Consider the following 24,758-nt stretch of genomic DNA (forward strand, 5'->3'; position numbering starts at 1 on the left):
CCCAAAACTGTTCCCGGTAGGATCCTTTTATTTCTCCTTCCAGCTCAGCGCTGGGAGGCTGAAGGAACAGGGCCAGCCGACCTCACAATTAGAAATGTTCTTCCTAATGCTCCCCCGTAATTTGTCTCTGCTCATTTTCATGCATTAGCCTTTATGAGCTTCACGAGGCCACCTTAATTGCATTCCCTTCTGCCTGCTCTGGGAAGGGCTTTTTCTTTTTCTTTTTTTTTTTTGCATGGATTGAAAGCAGGGTTTGGAGCCAGTGTCCTGGGAGCAGGGAGCTCTGGCAGGGATCATCATCATCATCATCATCATCATCCCTCGTGGGGAACAGCACTGGGTGCCAGTCCCACGTCCCTGCCACAGGATGCTCCAGCCAGGGCTGGGATCCCAGCCCTGTCCCTCAGACAATGCCCATTTTATTCCTTTCATTCACTCAGGGCAGCTCTGGATTTCCCTGCTTTGTCCACAGCTCCCTCCTGGAGGTACCTCAGCAAAGTCTCGGTGATTCTTTTCTTCCTGAGCACCTCAGCTGGGATTTTCACAGGCACCCTGAGCTTTGGGAGCTTCCCAAATCCCAACCACCTTGCTTTGCCAAGGTCTGCCTTGCTCCACTCCTTCAGCCTCTCTGAAAACACCATCCCTGAAAGAATTCCTGAGTCAGAGCTCATCTGTGATGTCCTTGCTGGAACTGAGCTCAGCAACTCCAGAGGGAAATAACCAGTGTTGTGTGTCACAAGGGCTAATATTCCTGTTTTTTTAGGAATACTATGGATGGACAGGGTGCAGCCCTGCACTCCCACCTCTGTGCAGGATGAGGAAAGCGAACCTTAATTTCCCCTCTTTCAACTTGAATTTGTTAAGAAAAACTCTTAGCAGGCAATCTGACTTTTTTTTCAATTCCCAACCATTTTTAGGAGAGGAAATAGAAGGTAGATAAGTGTGGCAAAACGGGAAAGTCAGGGTTGAGGTTTGTAATTTGCTCCTGCAGCAGGAAGGTTTGCGCTGCAGTGCTGAGGTGTGTGATGGATGGGGACAGAAACAGGCACCGAAATTTGGCTTCATTAAGGAACATTCACAGGGCTCAGGAGGGATTTTTGAGTTTTGCCTGCAGACAGATGAAGTTTCACAGGAAAAAAGCCACGAGGATCCCACGGAAATGATCTGGTTTAATGCTTAAATGGAAAGTGGAGAAGCCAAGAGCCTGACAAGCTGCCTGGGGGCTCTCAGCTCATCTCCCCAGCGGGACAGGGCCACGCTGCTCTTGTATTGTCACCGAGTGCCATGTGCAGGGTGCTGAACTTTGATCAGGACCTGCTTCGTTGTCTGCATCAGGCTCAGGAGCTCAAAAGACCCAAAAAGCGCCTGTGCAGAGCGGGGAGAGATGTAAAGGCTAAAGGCTGCTCCAACCACCGAGTATCAACTTCGTCCCCCACCCACCTCCCACACACGACTAGAAATAACTTGAAATAATTTATTTAAGTGTGTCTGTATTGCAGTTACGTCTTTAATGACTTAAAGGCATGGCGTTTCACTTCGGAATAAAGGTGGGTTTTCCATCGTTTGAGGGGAAGCATGGCTCCTGCACCCGATTTCCTGAGTTTTTCTGGATGTTTTGCAGCGCTCGGTGGATTGAACTCCAGGCTGCTGTCTCAGGTAGTCATTACCCTCATTAACAGGGAGAAAACCACAGCACAAATGGGTTCAGCAGCTAAACTTAGCACACAGTAATTCAGTGAGAGAACAAGGAACAAGGTAATTCTCCCATCCTGCTTGCTGAATATTAGAAGAAAAAAAAATACATCTCATCTTCCTTCTGCTTCTGTTGTTTGCTGCCTCAGGCATCGTCTTTTTGTGGATAATAATCCATTCAGGGCAAAGAGTTAAGGGGAAATGTTTATGGCAGAGTGCTGGGACATCATTTAGAAAGGAGGAGTAGAAGGAAGCACACACAGTAAAATCTCATGTTGGAATTAGCCAGGCTCATTGGGGACGGAAGCATCCGAGTGAGTCACGTTATGAATGCCATTAATATGGTGAAGAGTGCAAATCCCTGGAACTGTCTCTCCTTTTCCCTAAACACTTTTGCCTTGACAACAGCCACAGTTTAGTCCAGCTGCTTCCAGGAAATTCTGATTTTCATCAGTTTAGCGTATCGGTACATCTGTAGAATTAATTTGGGTTTTATCAGCAGAGGAATATCCTTGAATGTGTTTTGTTTTTGTTTTAATGGGCTCCACTCATTTTGACCTTGCAAGTGGGCAGGAGAGCTGATAAAACCTTGTGTTTGTTGTTTTACCACAGCACAATGACTGAATTGTAAGGGAGAAAAAGAGCTGAAAGACCCAACAAACTTTGGTGGTTCCTGTGCCCACAGCTTGGTAGGGGACAGCACATCCCAAAAACAGGAGAGGATTTCACCTCATACTTTTGGCATCATTTTCCCCATCCCCTGAATCTGTTAGGCTGGAAAAGACCTGTGAGATCACAGAGTCCAACCTTTCCCCCAGCGCTGCCAGGTCACCACTGACCGTGTCCCCAAGCACCACATCCACAGGGACTTTTATAATTCCACCTGCTCCCTTCTTCTGGGTTAAAACCATTATTTAGTGTGTGGCATCCACCCGAGGGTTGGAACAAATGATCTTTAAGGCCCCTCCCAACCCAAACCATTCCATGATTCCCAGATTCTGGAGCAGGCAGAAGTCTGGGATGCATTGGGGGTGTCCCCATGTGAACATAATTCCCCTCAGCCTTGTGGTCTCCACCCGAAATGTAACATTTGGGGAGTCCTGCCCTGTGAGTGTTTCCTCCTTGTAGCTGAGTAGGAAACAAAGAACCACTTCCTGTGCTGTCAGTGGGGCAAGATGAAAGTCGCTGTGAGTTTTGCATTTCTCTGGGCCCTGAAACAGTCAGCAGAGAGCAAACAGCACGTGGTGCTACCATTTTGTTACCAGAGGGAATCTCCTGATCTTTAAAACACCATTTCCCCCCCCGTTTACAGTGCAAAAAAGCCGATTACAGCCCCCAGGCTGACAATTCTCAACAACCCCCCAGCCAAACCCAAGAGCTTCTCCTTTCTGAGAAGCTACAGAAATGCTCTTTTAAAGGCACAACACCTGAGCGAGGTGTCAGCTCACATCTCAGCTTGCCTGGAACAAAGCAGAAAGCACGGAGGCAGCCGGGCCCTGGCAGCCTCTGAGGCTCATCCTGCTTCCATTCCCCATTCCTGGTGGCAGATGGCAGCTTTGCAGGGGTGTTAAATCTGCTCATAACTAATGGGGTGTTGCTTCTTCGAATGCTCCATCCTTTTCCACGGGAGCGAACCATCCATCTTCACTAAAACATGGCACAACCCAACAGTAAAGAGACTAAAATGTGACCGGGGCTTAAAAAAAAAAAAAAAATTTTAAAAATTCGCACCACCTACATCCCCCAACCCCCTCTCAAACAAACAGGGCTGTTTACTACATTTTCTCATGTCTTCTGTCAGTTTGAGAGCTGAACCCCGTGTGCTGTTCACAGCCACGCTGCCCAGGAATGCTGAAATACGAGGGGTGGGAGATGCCCTGACCTCCTTCAGGCCCGGAGCTGCTGTTTGTTCAGAGGATAAGGCACAGTCCCTGCCCTGAAATGCTCACAGCTTAAACAGAGGAGGGAATAAACAGCCCATGGGACAGAGGATGGGATAAACAGTCTTTGGGATCTCCTGGAGGGAGAGGGGCAGATGTGTTGTGTAGGTCTCAGACCTTGTTTTGGTAAGTTTTCCACTCCCAAAGCAGTGTGGCTTCTGCAGCAGAACCATCATTTTGGATTTTCCCCTTTTCCATAAGCTTGGCTGTGTCTGGGAGGGTCCAGCTGGTTGACAGGCCACCAAGGAGGTAAATCCAGCATGGCTCCAGCTGCTGCGTAGAATTGAAAGTCAAGCTTGATCCAGGAGCTTGCAGCACTCGTAGGGACAGGAGGATGAGGATTTGGAGAGCAGCTTTCACCCAGGACACCCCACTCTGCACCCCCAGGGTGTCCCCCTGACACCCCTGTCGTGCACTGCTGTGAAATGCCCCGAAGTTTTTGCATCAAACACTCTTTTTTTCAGTGGATTGTTGTTAACAACACCCAGAGGGGCTTTCCATGGCAAATATTGAGAGTCAGAGACACCCCGAAGCCCAGGTAAGGCGTGTGCGGGATGTGAGACGGGGGGTTGGGTGGGGGGAGCCAGCGGGTATAGGACTGCCCAATGTTTGGTCACTCACATGACTCTCGGCTTTGCTCCAGAACTGAAAATCGAGACCTGTTTGTGTGACTCTTTTTCCATCCCGTCAGCAGCTGAACCTTCTGTCACCTCCGACCGCTGCACCTGCTCGCAGCAGAACCCCCAGAGCAGCCTCCAAACGCTGCTGAGCCGTGAGGTGGCCCGTGGCCAGATGTGATTCTGCCCTCCCAGGCCTGCAGGGAGAAATTTTGGTTTTCATCCCAGCATCTGGTGTGCATTTGGTTGCAGAATAAAGGTTCATTCATCCTCCATGTGCAGATCTTCACCATCAAAGTGCTTCTGCCCAAACCCATCTGGGTAAAGTCCTCATCTCCACATTCGTGCTGTTGTCCCTGAACTTTTTGGCCTCTCATAATTTTCTTGCAAGCCGTGGTCAGGGAAAATCCTCTTGCAATGGATCTGTTCTGAAGGAAGGGGGTAGAAGACAGCCGGCCGAAGTCCCTGGTGGTCACAGCATGAGCTGTGCTCACCTGGACAAGCTCTTGGAACAAGCTCTGTTATCAGGTGTCAGGAAGAATGAACAAACAAAAGAGGCACCAACCGGATGCAAGGAGTTTTCCCACCCACGTAGCAGATGCAGCAACACCTTGATCTGCCACCAAGTGACAGCCCAGCTGTTTATCCCTCTCAGTCACCTCTGGAAGGCTGTGACCTTCCCTTCCAGGTCGGAGGAAATCGGGTGGCAGGGATCCCAGCGACTTCACAGCTTGGCTCTGGTTCAGCTCTAGGCTCCCTTTCCTGCAGGGCTGATCCTGAGCTCCTCCCAGCTCCTTGCTGGTGCAGATGTCAGCTCTCCTGGGGCTCCTTTCTTCTGGAGAACGGGGCAGAATTTCCTCCCAATATTCCTGTATGGCTTCCCCTCCACCTCCAATTAACTGCTATCACCCACCCAAGAATTAGCTCAGCTAAGAATCCAAGGAATTAGGTGCTGGGATTTGCTTGGATCACTCTGCACCATGACTCTGTAAACTGGTTTACAGCTCTGCTCATCCCAGGGCTGGCTCAGAGCAGAGCCACATGACTGCTCTGCCTGATGATGGCTCGCTCCTGCTTTTGCTGAATAATTTCTGGGCTGTTCCACCAAGGCTGGGTTCAGAGGATTTAGAAGTGAGGTGTGACACAGCCACCCTGGCAGCCAGGAGAACAGGGGAATACCGGGCAGATAAGGCTCTCACACTGAAATGTTAAGATAATTTTTTTATCTAAAAAGCAGAAGGGGGATTTCCCACTTCTGCTAAATGCTTTTTGGCTTCCCATTAAAAGGGAATTAAGCTCAATAGTACCCACCAACCTCTTGTCTGCAGTAACTTGTGTCCTCAGATCTCTCCTTTCCTTCAAAAATCAGTAAGATTGAGCTCTAGATTCCAAGCTGTACTTGCTATGATTTAATTATGAGTCAGAGCTCTGCTCCCATTGATTTTATGTGTCTTTGCAATATTGTCTTTGAAATCTGTGTCACACTCCTGCCCTCAGCCTGGTACCTGATGGGCTCACAGCAAGCAGATGCCCAGCCCAGATGAACCATGGCTCTGTTAGTACCTCCTGCAGGCCAGGATTTAAATCTGCCTGACCCAACTGTAAAAACTTCTACTAAGATTAATAACTGAACTCTTCCAAATGCATTTAAAAGAGCTAAGGGCATGTCGATGCTTTCTCCCAGGTCTCTCAATAAAAACACACAAGCAGCACCCACACAAATGTTTGAGGAACAGAGGGCTTGGATATCTTTGGGGAGAGAGGGAAAGCAGAAGTTTGACTTTATTTTGCCAGTAAAACTCAAGTCCTCTCTGCTGAACCGGCTAAACTCAGGTTTGGATGCTTCTAGATGTGTTTAAGCCACCTAAAATAAAAGCTCAGGAGCCTTGGGCATCCTCTGGAGTTGATGCGGATGGTTCTTCAGACAACCTGAGATCTGAACTTCAGAGTTCTTGTGTTTAAAAACAGAAGCAAACACACTTGAGAGCTTTTAAGATGATGCACGGAGTGGTGGGACTTACTGGCACACGTTGTTGTGGTTGAAGTATAAACGCAGTAAGAAAAGGAAATTAAAATTAGGATTGGCTAACGGAAATGTTAATAACTCTGCAAAGGTGAGACTTTATTCACCAAGCTCCTATGAGCGTGGTCAGCAAGACCTACGAATACGTTGTAGGACAGTTTTGTGTTTCCAGTGGCAGCCTTTGCACACAATTTCCTTGTGGCTGAATCATTTCACCCTGCAGACCCTCCACAACCATTCACTGGGTGATTAAGATGCAATTTTCAGTCTTATTACGTGATGTTTGTCATCAGTCTTCAGGTTCTTTTCCAAACCAACAAGCTCTCATGGTTTGTGCTTCTAATTCTGATGGTTTGTATTGTAGGGGGGGGGGGGAAATAAAGAAGAAAGCAAGCCACACACTGGCCACAAATGGCTGCTAAACTTCAAATACCCACTGTAGGAACACTGTACATAAATGTGTGCAAATGCCTGGATATAGATAGAAAATAGGTATTTTCTGTGTATTTTTACAGCTACCAGCCCTAAGGAAGCTCAGGGATTTTCAGCTTTACACATCTGTTGTGTTTGGATAAATTTTTAACTGCCTCAGGATGTTTTTGGGGGAGCTGGGGAGTTGCAGAAATGCTGCAGAGATGAAAGAAGCCATTTCCTTTCCCTCCTCAGGTTCAGAAGTGCACAGGAGACAAACTGCCCCTGTGCTGGGTCCTGACAGCTTCCCTGGGACTGGCAGGAGGCAGAGCACGGAGAGAACCCAAACACCAGTGCTTGGGTGGAAGAAGGGACCTCCACTATCTTCTAGACACTCTCTTATGGCTTGTAAAGATCGTGGAGACACAGGAAAGTCAGAAGTGATCCAAGAAACCAGAAGAACACAACTTGCAAAAAGTCAGAGCAATTCTAAAACTTGCACACTTCAGGAGAGGGAGAATTACTGTTCCTCTCCTTTGAGTGCGTCACAAGGAGCGAGGGAGAGGAAGACACAACAATCCTGTATTTCAACATTTCTTTTCACCTAAGGTGGGCCAGCAGCAAAATCACCTGGCACCAGAGCAGTGCTGTCACCAGAGCAGTGCTGTAAGCAGAGCTGACCCCAGAAATAGCCACTGCTGGCAGATTTACAGCTCCACATTTCTGACCTCTGCTTCCTGCCCCGAGCAGAAACAGTTTCATGCTGTGCCCCATCCAACGCTCCTGGGAGAGGGAAGGGATGGAGAGCAAGCCAGGGACTGTGTTTCTGGGATGTGTTCAGTGCTCCCAGACATCACATCAGGGGAATTCGAGGTTCTGCAAAAGCAGAGACCCTGAGAAGGGAAAAAATTTGTGCAATAACCCCGGCAAAGCTGAGGAGCACGGCTGCAAAGCGTTAACATGATGGGGAGGAAAGGTGGCCACGTGTTCCCAGTGATGCTGAACGACCTCTGTGGGAAGGGACGTGCTCTGCAGCTGGGTGGGAGGTCACAGTGGCCATGGCCACCTCCACATCTGCTCTTCTTGTTTCCCCAAACCTCTGCAAAGGTGTCCCCTGGCACGGGGACTGGGTGCTCACAGGGATTCAGGAATCTCCTGAAAGTCAAACCCAAAGTTAATTCAGTGCTCCCTGGAAACTTTAACCGGTGCCACTAAAGCACAGCACCCTCTGAGGGCTGGGTTTGTTGGGCATTTGCTGTGTGGAACCATTTTGAACACGTGCAGAGCGGGGAAATGACTCTGCTCTCAAGCAGGCTGTGCTCAGCTTGCTCAGGGAGGCAGGAACAAAATATTCCTTTACCTCAGTCCGTGCCATCCCCTGAGGTCAACGGCATGTAAATATATGTTTAGGGCTCTCTTAAATCAGAACCTAGAAGTCCTTCTCTGCATGCCCCAACAGGTTCCATTCAGCCACCAGCACAGGAGATTCACTGTCACCAGTTATTGCGAGCATTTACACATTCCCCTCCCAGCCCGGCCCTCTGACCAGCTGAGCCCTGCCAATCTCCTGGCCAGGCTTATCACATTTCCAGAGCTGACTTGGATATCAGCAGCACACAAGGCAGGCAGGAAAATCAATGCTTCCAAAGGCTGATGAATCCAAGGGAATGATTCCTCTTCAAGGCAGCGTGCTCTGAGTGAGGCCGGACAAAGGGAAGCTCTGATAGCGATTGATTTTTGCGGGAGAGGAGCTGCATCTTCGGCTGTGTTTGAAAATCAGTTGTTTAAAGGTAAAGGCAAAAAAAAAAAAATCCATGCTGGCTTGGGGAAGGTGGTTGTGGCTGCGCAGAGGGTGCAGTGATGAGGCTCCATCTCTAATGAAGAGAATTGAGAGGGGCTGTGCTGCAGATACAGAAGTGCTCTGCTGTGAGAAACGAGACGGGGAGAGCTGATAACGAGAATGAAGAACTTCCTTCGATTATTGCCTCTCATTTCCTATAATGCAATCTACATCTTGAAAGAAAGCTCTTGTGTTAGATGTCAGATCCCTCTGCCTCCTCCGTGTGGTTACAAGATCTTAAGCAGCAGCATTGAAAGGGAAAGGTTAACCTGAATGAGGTAGAATATAAACCTCTTTTTTTTTCCCCTGAATTATAAGATGCATGAATGCAACGTAACACCACAGGTACACGAGGAGCCAGTGCAGATATGCAGCCGAATCTGGCACGCAGCAGAGTGCAGAACTTGGCTGGGGGAGCAGCCAAGACATTGCTGAGAGAATCACTGAGACCGAACAGGAGGGGCTGGAATTGTTGTCTAGATGCCTGAATACTTCGTAAAATCTATCCTCACACACCACTGAAAACAACTACAGAATTCCTAGATTATGTCAGAATTCCTAGATTATGCCAGGTTGTGTGCTCAAACTGGACTGTTAATTCGCCTTGGATGAAGGACAGGCTCAGTTTGCCATGAGCAGGTGCAGATTTTGGATGCCTCCATCTCAGTTGTGGAAGGGTTTCCGAGGAGGGCGGGATGCAGCTGGGAGTGCTCACACATGCCTGCTTTGCCATGTTGAAACCCGAAAAATTGACAGCCAGTTTTGAAAACAGAAGCTCAATCCTTCTGTCCTTGCAGCTCCCCTCGCTGCGAAGGGGCGATGCAGATAACACTTAGCACCCTGCTGATGGCAAAAACACTGCCGGGAGATTTCTCTGCCTGCCTCACCCTGCTGTGGGTGGCAGAACAGTCACAGCTCTTCCAGGGCAATGCCTGTGCTCAAAACCCTGTTCCTCCACAAGGAGGTGAGGGCCATGGGCAGTGGGCACAGCAGTGAGCAGAGCCAGAGGATGGAATGGCACATTTCAGACCAAACAGGATGCGCCAACACATCAGAGAAAAACCCTCCCTGACAAACACCCAAGAGGAAATGAAATTAGAGCCGCTAATCCTGATAACCAAATCGAGCAGTTCTAATGTGGGATGGCAGCTAGCTCACGGTAACACCAGCAGCAAAGGGCTCTCAGCAAAGCTCCACCCTGCACTGGATTTAAAACCAAAATTGTTTCGAGGCCGAGCTGAGTAATCCCAGTTAAAACCAACGGGGCTGCTCATGCGTTTGAACTTGAGCAGCACATTTGAATTTCTTGCCAGGTTGGCACCAAAATCCATCTGGGGCTCCTCCCCCGAGGTGGGACCCACATGTGGGGACCTGTGTGGCTGCTGAGAGTGCGCTGTTCAAAGGGTGCCGTTCCCTCTGCCCAGCTTTGCCCTAAACTTCAAAAACCACGGGGATGTTTATCCCTTAAACACCCCTCAGCACCTCCCAAACCTGCCTGGGATGCTGCTGATATTCTCTGCTTGTTTTACCACCACTACCACCACCACCACAAAAGCCACAGTTTTGAGGAATTTTCATTGCAACCAAAACCTTGTCTCTGCTTTGACTCATACCTTGAAGCAAAGGGACAATTATCTAATCACAACATTCAATCCCGTTTTGGTAAGCTCATCTAAATTGTTCAACTGCTTCAGCTACTTCAGTGATTAGAGAGATATTCCACAAATAAACTGCCTGCGTGCTCCTGACACTCAAAACTGATGTGCTGCAGGCAAGGGGAAGATAAAGCATGGAAAAAGGATTCCTTCCTCACCATCGCTTACACCCAGCCTAAGAAACCACAAAATTTCACGTCTATTACTGAAATGAAAGTCACATCAAAGGTCCTGCAAGATTTGGGGATGCGCTGCAGCAAAACTGAAATAATATCCAGCGGGTGCAAGGTTGAGGTGGATGCCTGGGACAGCAGCTAATTGCCACCTCAGAGCACCTTTTGGGGTTATTTATGGCCTGATGGCAAACCCAAATCACCCAGCTCCAAACCCAGCGCTGCCAGAGACTCTCTTTGTGTCCTCAGGCAAAAACCTTAAAATGCTTTCATGCTCCTTGCGAGGTGCTTAATTTGCAGAGACACTGAGCATCCCTTCGCCAAGATCTCCCAGAGTGGCTGCTGACTTCAGCTCATCCATTCTGGACTTCCAGAAAGGCCTTGGCTTCCAGACACAGCCAGGCCCTCAGGTTTCATAATTTAGTTCCTTTCAGAGAATAAACCCAAACCCCAGGAACACAACTTCCTCCTGTGTGCTGCTAAGTTAGAGTTTTAGGGGATTTTTTTTTTAAACTTTTGGTGATCCAAGGGGGAATCCTGCCCTTTTTGTGGTCCTAACACAACTCCTGTGGCCCATCACTATCACAGCTGGCATCTTTACTGAATTTAAACTCCAGAACACCTGTGAGACAGGGTGTTACTGCAGTCCTGAAGGCAAAAGAAGGCAGCACCCTGCACTTGGAGCTGGCTGTGGCTCAAGGAACCAAGGAAGATGCTTTTTCTGCACTGGTGGCTCAGTTGTGTTGCTCATTCCAGCTTCCTGTAAGATCTGACAAGGTTTTCTACTGACTTTTCGCTGTCAGAAAGGATAAAACAGCCCCTGTGAGTGTCCTCCTCACTCCCACAGAGGTACGAGAGGGTTTTGGGTGCTGAGTTTGGGTTGGGTGCTCTGGCACTCGCTGCTCTCATCCCTCCCCATGCCTGCACAGCCCCCGTGGCTGTGAGGAGGGGCTGAGGTGCCATCTCTGCCATCCTTCTCCCCTAAAACAAGCTGCTGACAGCAAATACGTAAAATTCCTGAGCTGTCATCCAGGGAAATCCCATGACACCTCAGCAAGCTCCTGGTCCTCTGGCTGGAAAGCAGCAGTGGCAGCAATTATGGGAGAATTTTATCCCCATTTGTCATGGAGATTGGTGGGGGCTCAACAGAGGGAGGAAATATTAAGACACGGCAATCCTGTTCCCCTACTTTGGGATCCCAGAATTTACTTCCAAACCTAGCCCTGCCAACCTGGCCTCGGGCTCTTTGGGGATGACACATTTCTGTGAAAGATTCTTCATTTTCCCCCTCCTGTTGTCACATTTTCTCCGGGCAGCCCTGGCCCTACGCTTTGAAAGTTCCCCTTGCAGCAGATGGGCCTCGCTGAACACCAAGAACGAGCACAGGAACCAGCAGCTGGTCCCTGGAGCTGCCCAGGAGAAGATGAAAAGGATCTCAGCAGGCCCTGTGCCCTCGGTCAGGCTGACTCACAGCAGAAGCCTGGCAGGACACAGCCAGGGCCGAGATCACAGGGCGATGAACAAGTTCCTCCACGTGGGATGCACTTCCAGAGGAGTTACAGGCTGTGCTGATAAAAGCTGGCAAATGTTGGTAGGAATATGTGAGTCCAGCTGAATCCCAGGCACACTCTGCACTTCCAGCACATCATCCTTCCCCCTGGAATTCCCGAGGGCTGGAAGTCCTTTGATCTCAGTGAGGATAAGCAGCTTTGGGACAGGAAGCGGAGGAAGATGGAAAAGATACATGGATCCCCAAAGTCAGGGTATTTGTAGGGAGTTAAATCCTCTCTGTGATAGCATCTGATGGGCTTCTTTGGGAAGCTGGATGATGAAATGAAGAATCCTCAGAAAGCCTGATCTTCCCATGCAAGTAGAAAATTTTACCTCAGGGAGAAAACAGGACCTACCAGGGGGAGCAGGTGATTTCCCCCCTGCAAATTGCACTGTTGTTACCAAAGCTAAGCAACACTTAAAAATCCCCCCTCACAGAGCTGGTTTTGGGTTGGTGTGAGGGGTTCTAATTGTGCAGCTCACCCCACACAGATTTCATGACAGAGATTAACTGGTGGCTAACAGGACAGAGGATGGACTCTCCTGTACTTGCTGTGATCCTGGAGGGCAGCAGCATCACCACACGCTGTGGGGCTCTGTGGGCCCTCCCTGACTCATCCTCTGCTGACGTCTCTGAGACCCAAATAATCAGGGTTCCCATGGATCCAGCTGCCTGGAAAGGCAGTTTCATGTGCCCCAGCTCCAGGCAGGGAGCTGGAGTCACTATTTATAAAACACTCCACGGCCCCAACACATCAATGTGCTGTGAAACACCTGAGGTTTCTGTTTTCCTTCCCAGAGGCTTTGGTACTGACTCTTATTTATGCCCAGGCTTTTTTGCATTCCCTGAACGGTATAAAATACCCATTTCTCTAAAGGAAACTCTGCTAGCAGTGAAAGTTGGGTTATTTCTGGGGAAGATGCTCAGCTGGTGTGTGTTATTACTGCTCTGACAAAGGAAATGGTGCTGGGCTGATTTACACTGCTGGAAGGCTTTGCCCCTCAGAGCATGAATGCATTTATGATACAGCCATGCAGAGACTGTAAAGGGAACAGAAATGTCACCTGTAAGGTGCAGCTGTAAACTCCATTTACTCCCAGGCTTGCTTCTGTTGCCCATGGACTGGTGTGAATATGAACCAGCTCCAAATCTGGGTTAGCTGGAGATTTCTTTGAATGGAGCCTGGAAGAACTGGCTCATCCCTGGCTAATACATTGTGATTTGACACTTACTGGTGCTTGGCAGCTCCTCTCCAGAGGAAATATTGATTGTGAGGCAAAAATCCAATATAACTGTACAACGAGGGAGCAGGACATCATTGACACCACTTAGAGCCTGCAGCTCTGGAGAGCCCTTTGTCTCGAGTGGATGGCAAATGTTAATTAAGGTGCCCTCTCTGGCACCAGAGCCTCGATGTATTGTCTCAGGCTACATTTTCCTGTCTGTAAAATGGGAATGGCACTTATCTGGGAGTGGCTGCTCCTCACAGAGCGGTTCTCAAGCAGCTGTGGATTTACCCATCAATCCAACTTGCTGTAACTATGGGTAACCACCAGGAAAAAGGGATTTTGGAGGCAACGCTGGGATCAGGGCCTGGCTCCTTCCTCTGTGGCCTCTCCCCATCCTCCCCTCTAGAGGCTCTTTCTGGCTCTATTTAGTGTCAGCTCCTGGAGCAGGAAGGATGTTTACCTTTCCTCCAGGGCTGTGGTACATAAAAATCAGGTTTCTGCTCCCTGGGGCCATGGAGGGGAAAAATGATCCCAGGGGTTTCATCTCAGCATCAACTCAGGGCCTGAAATTTGCATCACGAAACTGCAAATTGCTCTCGGTAAAATGGGGAACAGCTTAGAAGAAAAACAGCACCACCTCATCCCTTTCAGGTCTTCCCAGTGCCATCTAATGCCTGCTTGGGTGGAAATGTTTGGGACATCTCGGTCTCAGCCGTTCCAGCACGTGCTCAGGGGCTTGGATGAACTAGGCCATTAATGGGATGAGTCGTGAAAGAACGTGCTGGGTTTCATTAAGCAGAGGGGAAAGAAAATAGTCATTTTTACAAATCAGGAGATGAGAAAACCTCCCTGAAACACCCCCAGCTCTACACTGGCAAATTATGTCACAGTCAGCAGCCCCAGATGATTAATTGTGCACAGTCATGAAGAGCAGAGCACCACTTCATGAAAGGGTGAAAAGTGGCACTTGCCTTGCGTTTGATAACGGCAGGGGGTGACGGGTGTGAGTGCAGCACCGTTAAAACCCTTTTCCATGCCAGGCTGTGGGTGTCTCTCAGAGTTCCCAGTCTTTGGGTCTAGCACAGAGGGAAGAGATCCCAAGGTTTGCTCAGCCACATCCTTCCCAGCAGCATTCCCAGGGGGTTCTCTTGCTGACAGGGACTGGCCTGCGAGGTGCTGGCAATGCCAGAATTCAGCCTCAAGGGCACAGATTTGGTGTCTGGGGAAAGCAGAGACATCAAACACACCTCCTCTCCCTCATTCCAGGCTCAGTTTATAATTACTGGTTTACTGTTTAAATTTTATTCAGGTCCTGAGCATACCTGAAGGATATTGTCACACCTGCACGTGCAACTGCGTTCTTTTGAGAATCTCTGTGAGAAATGGGAATTCTGAGGCTTCCCAGGGAATGGAGGAGCCCTCCTGCTCCCCAGGTGTGTGAGGCTGGTGTCTCTTAGCTCTGTACGAGTTGTGGGTGTTCAGGAGTACCTCAAGCAGCACTTTTGGCTGCTGGGACCTGCTAAACTTTAGGAGAAATTTTAGGAGAGTGGATTTGAAGGGTCAGCACCTTATGAACACAGACAAGAGGTCCAGGCTGTCTCAAACACTGCTCATGCAGGCTGGCAGCTGCTTTGTCACGGTGACTTCAGCAATTCCTTCAATTTCTCACTGGGTTTTTTTTCCCCTCCACTTTGCTGCTGTCCAGACTCAGCCTCTGTGCACAGCCAGGCAGCTCAGAGCGAGGTGGGGACAGAAAAACGCCCAGGACTCTCCTCTTTGGGTGCTTATAGAGGGGGTGAGCAAGACCCAGCGTGGCAGTGCAGCCCATTGTGGAGCACAAAGGCTGCAGAGAGTCCCAGTGCTGGAATCCAAAACGCTGTCAGCTGCTGAACTCCAGCTCCTTTGATGACTCTGCTTGTTGAGGATAATTAGACTGGTGCAGCACAGACACACACACGGATGTCTCTATTCTTCGTGCAATTGCACAGCACATGCTGTGAATCCACGATGAGCTCTTAGTTAAAACCCAGGGCAGCGTTTTCAACTGTGAGCAGGATTTGGGAGTCCAAATTCTCTTTCAAAAGTGACTTAAAACCACCAAAGTGTCCTCAGGAGGCAGCAGGGTTAGCACTCGATATTTAAAAGCACCACATTTTTAGGGGTTTTTTTTAGAATTTTTTTTCTCATCATCTTTCAAAGAATGGAATTCCCCCCTGACTTCTGCCAGTCTGGAGGGCTTGCAGCATCCTCTGAGCACAGGCTGCTGCATAGCAAAGTGGCAGCAAAAATCCAGGGATGAGCTTCCAGAGGGCTTCACAAGAAGCAGAATCCTACAGGAAACAGCCCAACACGCTGCCACCGCCACCAAGGGGGAAGGAGAATCAGCATTTAATGCCAACAAGGCTCCATTCAAACATGTTGGATATCCGAAATCCTGAGCTCCTCCAGCGACTCTTTGTCTTGAGAATCTCATCAGTAAATTTAAACAGGCTCCTGACAGTGGTGTCAGGTCTGGAGATAGGTGTGAAGAGAAAGAAGAAGGGACAGAAGAGATAACATCGATATCTGTATCCCTGGAAGCTGATAGGAAGCTTGAAAGGGAATTGCATCCTAAGGATCAGGTTTTTAACTGCTTGGGGCTTTGACACAGAAGGCACAGAGCAATTTTTCAGCTCCCTCAGTGACATATGAGGTCTGGGTTGCACTTTCTGAGCTCCTCTCCTTCCTAGAGCACAGGGTAGGATCAAGTTCAGGACCTTGGCTCCAAGACAAGAAAATCATCAGAGGGACGGAAGCCCAAGGAAATGCTTTCTTGTCACCATGTAATTTTAATACCAAAACAAACCAAGCACTCAGGGACCAGGAAACTCTCTGACATCTCTGTCAGCGTTTGCCAAAGTCAGATAGCCTTGAAAACCACATCTCAGCAATCCAGGGAATGCTGGCTGCTGGCTGACCCGGGACCTCCCTGCACGCGGTGATGCTGCTTAAACACTCAAATACGAGATCCCGGTGAAGTGTGGGGTGTGCAGGCACTAGAAAGGGGTTTGCTGTTTGTTTTCCTCCCTGAACACACACACGAGCTTGCTCTCTGGGCCAGCAAGTCCCACAGGGACTCGCTGACCTTGGCTGAGCAATCTTTGTGCAGGGGTGCTCTGTCCTTAAACTCTTTCCTCGATGTTTGTGGCAGAAGCATTTTCTTTGTGGATATCAGCCCTGAATATCTGATTGTTCCACATCTGCCAGCCAGCAGATTTGATTAATGGCAGTTCTCTGTCCAGCATCCTGAATCACTGAGGTAACACCAGCACTGCTGCTGCCATTATCATTTTACAGTGTGATCTTATCACGACTCCTTTGCCTCTGATAAGAGATCTCCCTCCCCCTGAAAATGTTGTAACCTGCCATGGAAATAGTTGTTGTACTTAGACCAGATCTAAATCTTGTCATGAATGGACTGAAACTCCACAGATTTAGGCGCAAATATCAGCCTAACTACAGATCTGGTATCTAAGCTTCTCTGTGCCTCAGTTTTCAGAATATACAGTGGAAATAAAGAGCCCTCTGTGCTTTATCACTTTGGGTCTTTAAAGTAAGGAACATGGAGATCCCCCCACCCCAAACACACTGGAGCCGCCGGCACAGAACAACCCGAATCCTGCAGGAATCATCTCAGTCCCCCAGCAGAAATCTGCAGTAAAGGCAATGGAAAAACATTAAAAATCCACGTGCAGAGCAGCCACGGGGCTGAGTCCCAAATGGATGTTTCTGAAGGCTTTCTCCAGAGCACCTTCCTGGCAGCTGCTGCCTCATCTCACTGTCCCTGTCCCACCGCAGACCTGTTGGATCCCCTCCAGCACAGATGGAGAGAACTGTTCCGAGGCCTCAGAGCTGACCCAGGAATTGCAATACACAAACCAGAGCAGTTCATTGCTCAGACTGTTCCAACCTCATCCCCTAAACCCCAGCGTGGGCAGAGCTGAGTGCAGGGAACCAGCGGCTTTTGCGAGTGACCTCCCACAGGAGCACCTCCAGCCACTTCTGCCCCTGCCACCATTTGGAAACAGGTCACAGACTCTTCCCAGGAAGCTCCTGCTCACAAATGTCCTTGGGCAGCACTGGAAATGGAAGAATTGTCTTAGATGGTTTCTCTGCCACACAATCCACGGCTCTATCCAAGCCCCAGACTCGCTGTCTTGAGCGATCAGCACAGACAGAGCATTGGGGGAAGCTTTTCCCTTAGCTCTTGTGCCTACAACACCTGCATTTTCTATTCAAGAGTTCAAGATTTCTTCCAGTGCTGCTAAACTTGGAAATCACTTCCAAAGGAGCCTCCCAAGCTGCTGCTTCCACCAACATTTCTGTCCATCGGTTTCTTCCCTCCGTATGGGGTTTCCCTCCACACCCTGGCCCTGCACGAGTCACTGTGAATCAGGAAAACCCCTCAAATGCTTGGGCTCAAGTGGAGCTTGGGTCTGATTTTGGGCTGGGTCTTTGTAATAGGATGAATTTCAGCCAGGAATATTTGCAGAAAACAAACACCCTGAAGGCAAGGCCGTGCAGGAAGGGAAACCACTTCAAAATCCAAAGATTATGAGCAGCACTTTGCTTCCATGCAGTAATTCCCCAAATCCAGCACCAGCCCTAGAGGAAGGAGAGACTCCCAGCCTTGCTGTGCTGAAATCCTGCGATGTTGCTAAGTCTGTTACTAAGCAAAACATGTCTTAGCAGGCTAAAAACCCTTTCAAAAGGCCAGAGAAGCCTTTACTGTTTGTAAACTTGATCTGAGCTTCATTTCTTTGACGATAATGAAACCCTGAATACTTCTAAATTCTCATCGTTTCTGAGAAGGCAAATCTGAGTCAGACTGGTTTTATTCAGGTCCAGGGGAATTAACTCCTCTTCAGGCCAGGAACACAGAGTTAAACCCTTTTCCAGGCCCAGATGAGGGGAAGGAACATCCATTTAGTTTTGGAAAGCTTTGCCACCTGTGTCGTCTCTCCTGCTTATCAGAGACAGCACAGTGACAGAAAAAGCACAATATCTCTAATTTAAGTGGTCTGGTTACGGGCAGTGATTTACCCAGGCTGAGTAATGGCAGGACCAGGGAATTATCTTCATTTTCTTAGGCCTGGATTTCTTCTGAAACAGCAGCTCAGAGCTGTGGCTTGAATTCAGAGTTGTATGCAGCAACTGAAACATTTGAAATTTTATACATTTACATATTCATGCACAAATGTGAGCGCAGAATTAAAACACAGAAAGCAGGATTAGTTCTTTTTCCTCATGGTATAATTTGAACTTTCTGGTTTTGCGGATGTTCTGGAGGAGTTTAAAGGCTGACATGAAACTTTTAAAACTTGCAGATTCTGGAGCTGCATTGATTTCTGCACCATGCAGGATAAATAAATTTCAATAATTTAAGTTTGGTCAAAGGTCATGTTCCATCCTGACTGACACTGCAATCCATCACTAATTTTTTTTTAATCTTAGCCTTTTATAGACACATTATGGATTTTTTTTAATTGCTTCTACATGCATAAGAGTTGTAAGTGATCCCCTGTAAATTACTTTGTGCTTTTTCTTCTCTCTACTCTCAGGGATATACAGGGATTAAACACAACAGGGAGAGGTGCTGGCAAGCACACTGGATGAGAATTAGGTGCCAACCGCTGATAGGAAATTCCTAACAAGATGATAAATAATATTTTGGGGCAACTGGGAAATAATATTTGTATGAAAACTCTTTCTGGAGGAATCCTCTTGTTGCGTTTGGGGCATTGAAGCACTGGGGGTCTGGTTTGGCCTTTGTGTGAACAAGGGTGAAGTGTTTTTCTTGGTGCCCAAATTGCAAAATAGGAATTGTAACATCACCTTTGCCTTCCTTCCTTGCTTAAACCAGAGACTCCTTGGGATAGGGACAGCCTGTGGGACCAGACAGTGCGTAATCCAACGGGCTAATTGCAAAATAAAATAATAATGGCTGTGTGCTGGCAAAACCCAGCAAGGCAGAACAGCAGCTCGTGGGGCTGCTTCAAAGGGATGACACACAGCAGCGGTCGGAGCAGGTGCCACGCTCAGGCAAAAGCTCCCAAAGGTGCTTTGAACATCACCCTGTGATTTAGAGGAGCCCTGAACTGGAGCTGGTGCTGGGAAGAAGGAAAACAGACAGCCCTGTGACAAAAAATTCTTCAGAGGGGGGAACAGGGAAAACCCTCAAGGTCTCGGTCTGGGCTGGGGGACGTCAGCGCAGCCCCACTGATTTCAGTACCTGGCCTCAAGGTAGCTCAGTTCAGAAAGCACTTTGGTTCAGAACTTAGTCCAGAAAGGAAGGACATGTTCTTTGGTGGGCCCTTTGTCCCCAGTCCCCCATAAATCACCTGCAGGATGGACAAGTAAAGGCTCATTTAATAACATACGATCCACGGCAGTTTTGCACTCCCTACCTGACATCCTCTCTTGGTTCCAGCCTGGCTCAGCCCATTTCCTCCCCTCAACTCACCTAGTCTGCATTAACCATTCAGAAACACTTGGAAATCGCATTTAACCTTTTACCTTTGATTATTTTAACATACACAGGGTAAAGCTAGAAGTCAGGCAATGTAAGTTCTCCCCAGGATCTCACTCCTGGTTCAATACCACACCTGAAAATTCTGATTCCAGCTCACCCCTGTGTCTGTGACCCTGCCCAACCTGCTCCTCTCTGTCCACTGCCACAAACAGTTCCCCCTGGCTCTCCCAAAAAGCCAGGAGGCCGCTGCTGCCAGCAGCGATGGTGTTTTGTGACATGCCTGACAGACTTGTCTGACAACTTGGAGGTTTGTTTTGCTTAAGCCACCCAAGCAGATGGTCACCACTTTTAAGTACCAGCCTGGCTCGTGTTCGTGTGCACAGAACTGAAATCCCATTTCACCGAATTCCGTCTCCTGCTGCAGCTGCGGCTTTGGGGCAGTAAACAGAGGTGGGAGAGTTTTGGAGGAAAACTCACAAGGGCTTTGAGGCTACTTCTCCACACCATCTCTGGTAGGGAGATGATGTTTTTACCTCCCCGGCATCTTCATATTCTCTTTCCCACTTACAGAGAAATAAGCTCTGAGTTAAAAAGCATTTTCTGGACCTTTAGGGAATGTCCTTTTGCCATGCACTCCTTTCTCTCAAGCTCCCAAACCCGTGTTCCATTCCACATCCTACCCTTGGTGGCACTGCTTGGATTTTATTGGGTTTATTTCTGTTTTGCTTCCTGGCTGGATTTTAATGATCAATTATTGGTAGCATTTCCAGCCGGCTGGAACAGGAGCACTCAGTGCTCCTCCAGATGGGATGAGGGGTCCCTCTCCCAGCAGAGAGCTGAGCTGTCACACAGGCTTATCTTGAACTCAGTATCAACACATCTGCCTGGCTGGATTTCCAATAACTACTTTTTGCACTTAGGGATATTTTACCCTTTTTCTGGCTTGCTCCCTGTGTTTAACCTCCTCTGCTCTGCACGGTGAAGCTCTGAGTGCATTTTAACAACTGTCAGTGCTTTCCTGGGCAGGAATGTGACCCATAGACACAGTTCCTGCATCAGGTAAGAGCAGGGCTGCCTGGCAGCCTTGATGGCACTGTTGTGCAGGTAAGAACCACTTTCATTCATAGGATTAAGCTGGTTTTTTATTCCAGCTCCACTGAAAGATGCACATCTTTTCCTCCAACCGAGCAGAGCATGAAGTCACCGCTCTGCTCTGCTCTTCATTTGCATTCGCTGTACCTAAAAGCTGTGTGCTGATCTCAGGAGACAACTGACAGCCACAAGGAGTGCAAAGCAGCACCGTGGAAAACAAAAATAAGATTTCCTGCATGTGCTGGTGGATCCATGCAATCCCATGAACCCACAAGGAACATATGTCCTTAAACTGCATGTGCCTGTCTCTATATTCATAAAAAAGCCCCCTGTGACAAGATAGGCTGCAAAACCCCGGAGTTCTGATTGGTATCAACAACAACCAGAAAACTTGAGCAGATCACGGAACCATCCCGATCCCCCCCGGTTTCATTTGCATCCTAAAGCGAGCAGTCGCACTTCAGGAGTCACTGTTCCATCACTAAGTTGTCATTAGTTTGCTGCCTGATTAATTTAAAGCGTAAGCACAGGCAGGGAGATTACACCAGGGCATAAATTGGACAAGGAAAAACCGAACCACTTCGGGCTACGTATGGAAATCTACTTCTGTTGTTCCGTTGCTTTTAGGGTGATTTGTACACGGATTAAAGAAAATCTCCCGGCTGTCCGAGCTAAAGCAATTTCAGCTTGGGTTGCAAAAACTGCCTCCCTGGCGACCTCCAACTTCCCGGCGATTCGGGCGGGCTGCGGGGACGGGACCGGGTGTGCCCGGGGCTCCTGCCTGGCCGCGGTGGCCACCGAAGGATGAGACCCGAGCATCCCGCGGGTCCTGCAGCATCCGGGAGCGCATCCCCCGCTGCCAGATGAGCATTCCCAGCTGTCCGGGCCGTTCCGAGAAGGCATCCTCGGGCCGTATATCCCCCGCAGCCCCGGAGAGCATCGCTCCGCTGCCCCGGCAGCGCATCCCCCCGGCTCTGGGAGCCGGCAGAGCATTCCCTGCTGCCCTGGCTGCTCCGAGAAGGCAGGAGCGTGTCCCCTCGCAGCCGGGGAAGCACTGCCCGCTGCCGGGAGAGCATCCCCCGCTGTCCGGGCCGCTCCGGCAGAGCACCCCCCCCGCTCCGGGAGTGCATCCCCCTTCTCCGGCAGCGCATCCTTCTCTCCGGCAGAACATCCTCCCTCTCCAGGAGCGCATCCCCCCGTTCCGGCACAGCATCCTCCCTCTCCGTGAGCTCATCCCCCCGTTCCAGAAGTGCATCCCCCCGCTCCGGCAGAGCTTCCCCCCGCTCCGGCAGCGCATCCCCGCCGCTTCCCGGGCTGGATCCCCGGCTCCCCGACGCTCCCTCCCCGCGTCCGGCCCCGCTCCGGTCCGGAGCAGCGGAGCCGAGCGGCGCCCGCCGTTTCTCTCTCTATCCTCCGTAAAGCGAAAAGAAAGGAGGGGGGGAAAAACCCCTGCGGGGCAGAGACTTACGCCCGTGCTTTGGGGAAGCCCATGGAGAGCAGGATCTCCAGCGACGAGCCATGTTTGATGGTCCCGGCGCGGTGCTGGCGGTTCCGCCGGGGGATGACTTTGCTGTACAGCTCCTCTCTGGCAGCCATGGCGAGCGCGGCGGGCTGGGCCATCAGCGCGCAGCCATCGCCGCCCGCGCAGGGCCATGCACGCCGCGGGCTCGGGGACAGCGCCGGGGGGTGGCCACACGGCTCCCCGGCCCCGAGCGACACCGCCCACACGTGCGCGCCCCGCGCCCGCCCCCGGCAGCGCCCGCGGAGCGACGCGGGGAGCGCAGCCGGGATGCTCCCGCCCCGCGGAGGGAGGGAGGCACAGGGGTGGGTGGGTGCGCGGGAGCGGGCAGGAGAAAAGGAAGGTTTCCTTTAATTAACAAAAAAAAAAAAAAAAAAAAAAAAAAAAAAAAAAAAAAGAAAAAAAAGAAAAAAAAAAGGGGAAAAAGGGAAAGGAGAAAGGGAAAAGAGAAAGGGAAAAGAAAGCACGTGCACGCGCGGTTATTTAGGTTTTATTTATTTATTTATTTATTTGGTCCGTTTTGCATTTCTTACAATTATTATAATTGTTATGTTTATTTTTTTATTTATTTGTTAATATTTTTCTTTTGCCTTTATTATAATTCCTGTACTATTTATTTAATTATTTATTCTTTCCTTTTTTTTTTTTTTTGTCGTTAGTTTTTTCCTTTATTATAATGGTTATATTTATTTGTTTGTTCATTTATGTATTTATATATATACATCAAAAAATTCTGGCTTTCTTTCTTTCTTTCTTTCTTTCTTTCTTTCCCTCTTTCCCTCTTTCTTTCTTTCCCTCTTTCCCTCTTTCTCTCTTTCCCTCTTTCCCTCTTTCTATCATTTTTGTAGGAAATCCTCTCTGTGATCCCAACCAAACTTCACAAAGAGCAAAGAGGGGAGCTCAGGACCCTCCAGGTCTCCCTCTGCCCCGTAGTGTCACAGAATGGTTTGGGTTGGAAAGGCTCTTAAAGCCCATCTCATTCCAACACCCCCTGCCATGGCAGGGACACCTCCCACTGTCCCAGGCTGCTCCAAGCCCCAATGTCCAGCCTGGCCTTGGACACTGCCAGGGATCCAGGGGCAGCCCCAGCTGCTCTGGGCACCCTGTGCCAGGGCCTGCCCACCCTCCCAGGGAACAATTCCTTCCCAATCTCCCATCCAGCCCTGCCCTCTGGCACTGGGAAGCCATTCCCTGGGTCCTGTCCCTCCATGCCTTGTCCCCAGTCCCTCTCCAGCTCTGCTGGAGCCCCTTTAGGCCCTGCAAGGGGCTCGGAGCTCTCCCTGGAGCCTTCTCCTCTCCAGGTGAGCACCCCCAGCTCTCCCAGCCTGGCTCCAGGGGGGCTCCAGCCCTTGGAGCATCTCCATGGTTCCTCTGGATCTGCTCCAGCAGCTCCACCCGATGCTGTTTGTGGTTAACCTGGATGTGGTTCGAGGCAGAGGAGCTCTGCTCCAAAATTTTTACCTCATCCTGGTGTTTCCAGCAGCTCTGCTCTCCTCCCACACTGCAGGTTCCTATGGGCTACCTGGGACAGATATTTTCTCCTCCTTGTATTTCAGTTCATCCTTCTCCTTTGTCTTTTTTTTTTTCCCCTGACTTTCCCTTTTCCCCACTTTTCCTTTCACTTTTAAAGCCGGGCAGATCCTGCTACTGCAGCTCCCAGAGCAGGCCCAGTGGAGAACAGCCTGAAATCCCAATCCTGCCAGCAAATAAAAACCCATTAAGAGGCATTTTTAAAAATAGTTTATGTTGGGGAAGGAAATCAATACTGGCAATGACAAATCTATCACTGCAGTTGTTATTGTTCACATTAGGGAAAACCAACAGCCCATTTCCATTCTGTTGTATCAACGAAGGGAAAAAAATTCCCCTCCCAGCTCTCTGCTCACTCCCTGCCTGTGCCAGTTGATTTTCTGCCTCTTTATCCACAGGGAAAAGCCACCCCTGAAGCGAGGATGCCATGGAAATTCCAGCTCCAGCTCCATGACACAAAAAACCAAAACCAAACTGAAAAAGTGCTGCTTGCTCCTCTCTTAAAATCACTTTAAAGTCCTCTGATGTTGCTGAGGTTCTTTAATTTACCCCACCATTAATTGGCAAGGGCTTCATTACAGTCAGAGGGTGAAACAACAGAGAGCTTAGTCGTGGATTTCAGATGTGAAATCAGGATCAGGCATCCAATCTATTCCATTTTAATGCAGGAGGAGAATGAAGGGTGTTAATAACAATATTTTCTATCCCATTGTAATTCAGGAGGAGAATGAAGGGTGTTAATAACAATACTTGTGCTCAAAGATGGATTGCCAGAAGGGTTTGTCACCCATGAACTCATTCCAGCCACGCTGGGAGCACCACAAAGGTGCTGAACCTGTGATGGGGAAGATGAAAATCCCAAATAAACCCCAATCCCACCTTCCCATCTCCCAGCCAGGCAATTCCCAGGGGAACAGAGGACCTGCAGCCAGCAGAAAATGTTTGGACTTTTCTCCCTGTGCCTCCTTCCTGTC

The 24,758-nt window shown here is 49.4% G+C and overlaps 1 protein-coding gene across 2 annotated transcripts in view; it reads right to left on the reverse strand.

The window, feature by feature from the left end:
* The window catches only part of UBASH3B (ubiquitin associated and SH3 domain containing B), a 58,819-nt gene extending 36,363 nt beyond the window's left edge, over window positions 1–22,456 (reverse strand). Inside the window, exon 1 of one of the 2 annotated variants that reach the window (XM_048328688.1) lies at window positions 22,204–22,456. In XM_048328688.1, the coding sequence (XP_048184645.1) occupies window positions 22,204–22,355 (152 nt within the window). In that variant the 5' untranslated portion in view covers window positions 22,356–22,456. The remainder of the gene's footprint in view (window positions 1–22,203) is intronic. The other variant, XM_048328689.1, reaches the window with a different exon arrangement.
* Between the last annotated feature and the right edge of the window lie 2,302 nt (window positions 22,457–24,758).

This window comes from Corvus hawaiiensis, chromosome 25 (genome assembly GCF_020740725.1).
Source record: "Corvus hawaiiensis isolate bCorHaw1 chromosome 25, bCorHaw1.pri.cur, whole genome shotgun sequence".
NCBI lineage: Eukaryota > Metazoa > Chordata > Aves > Passeriformes > Corvidae > Corvus > Corvus hawaiiensis.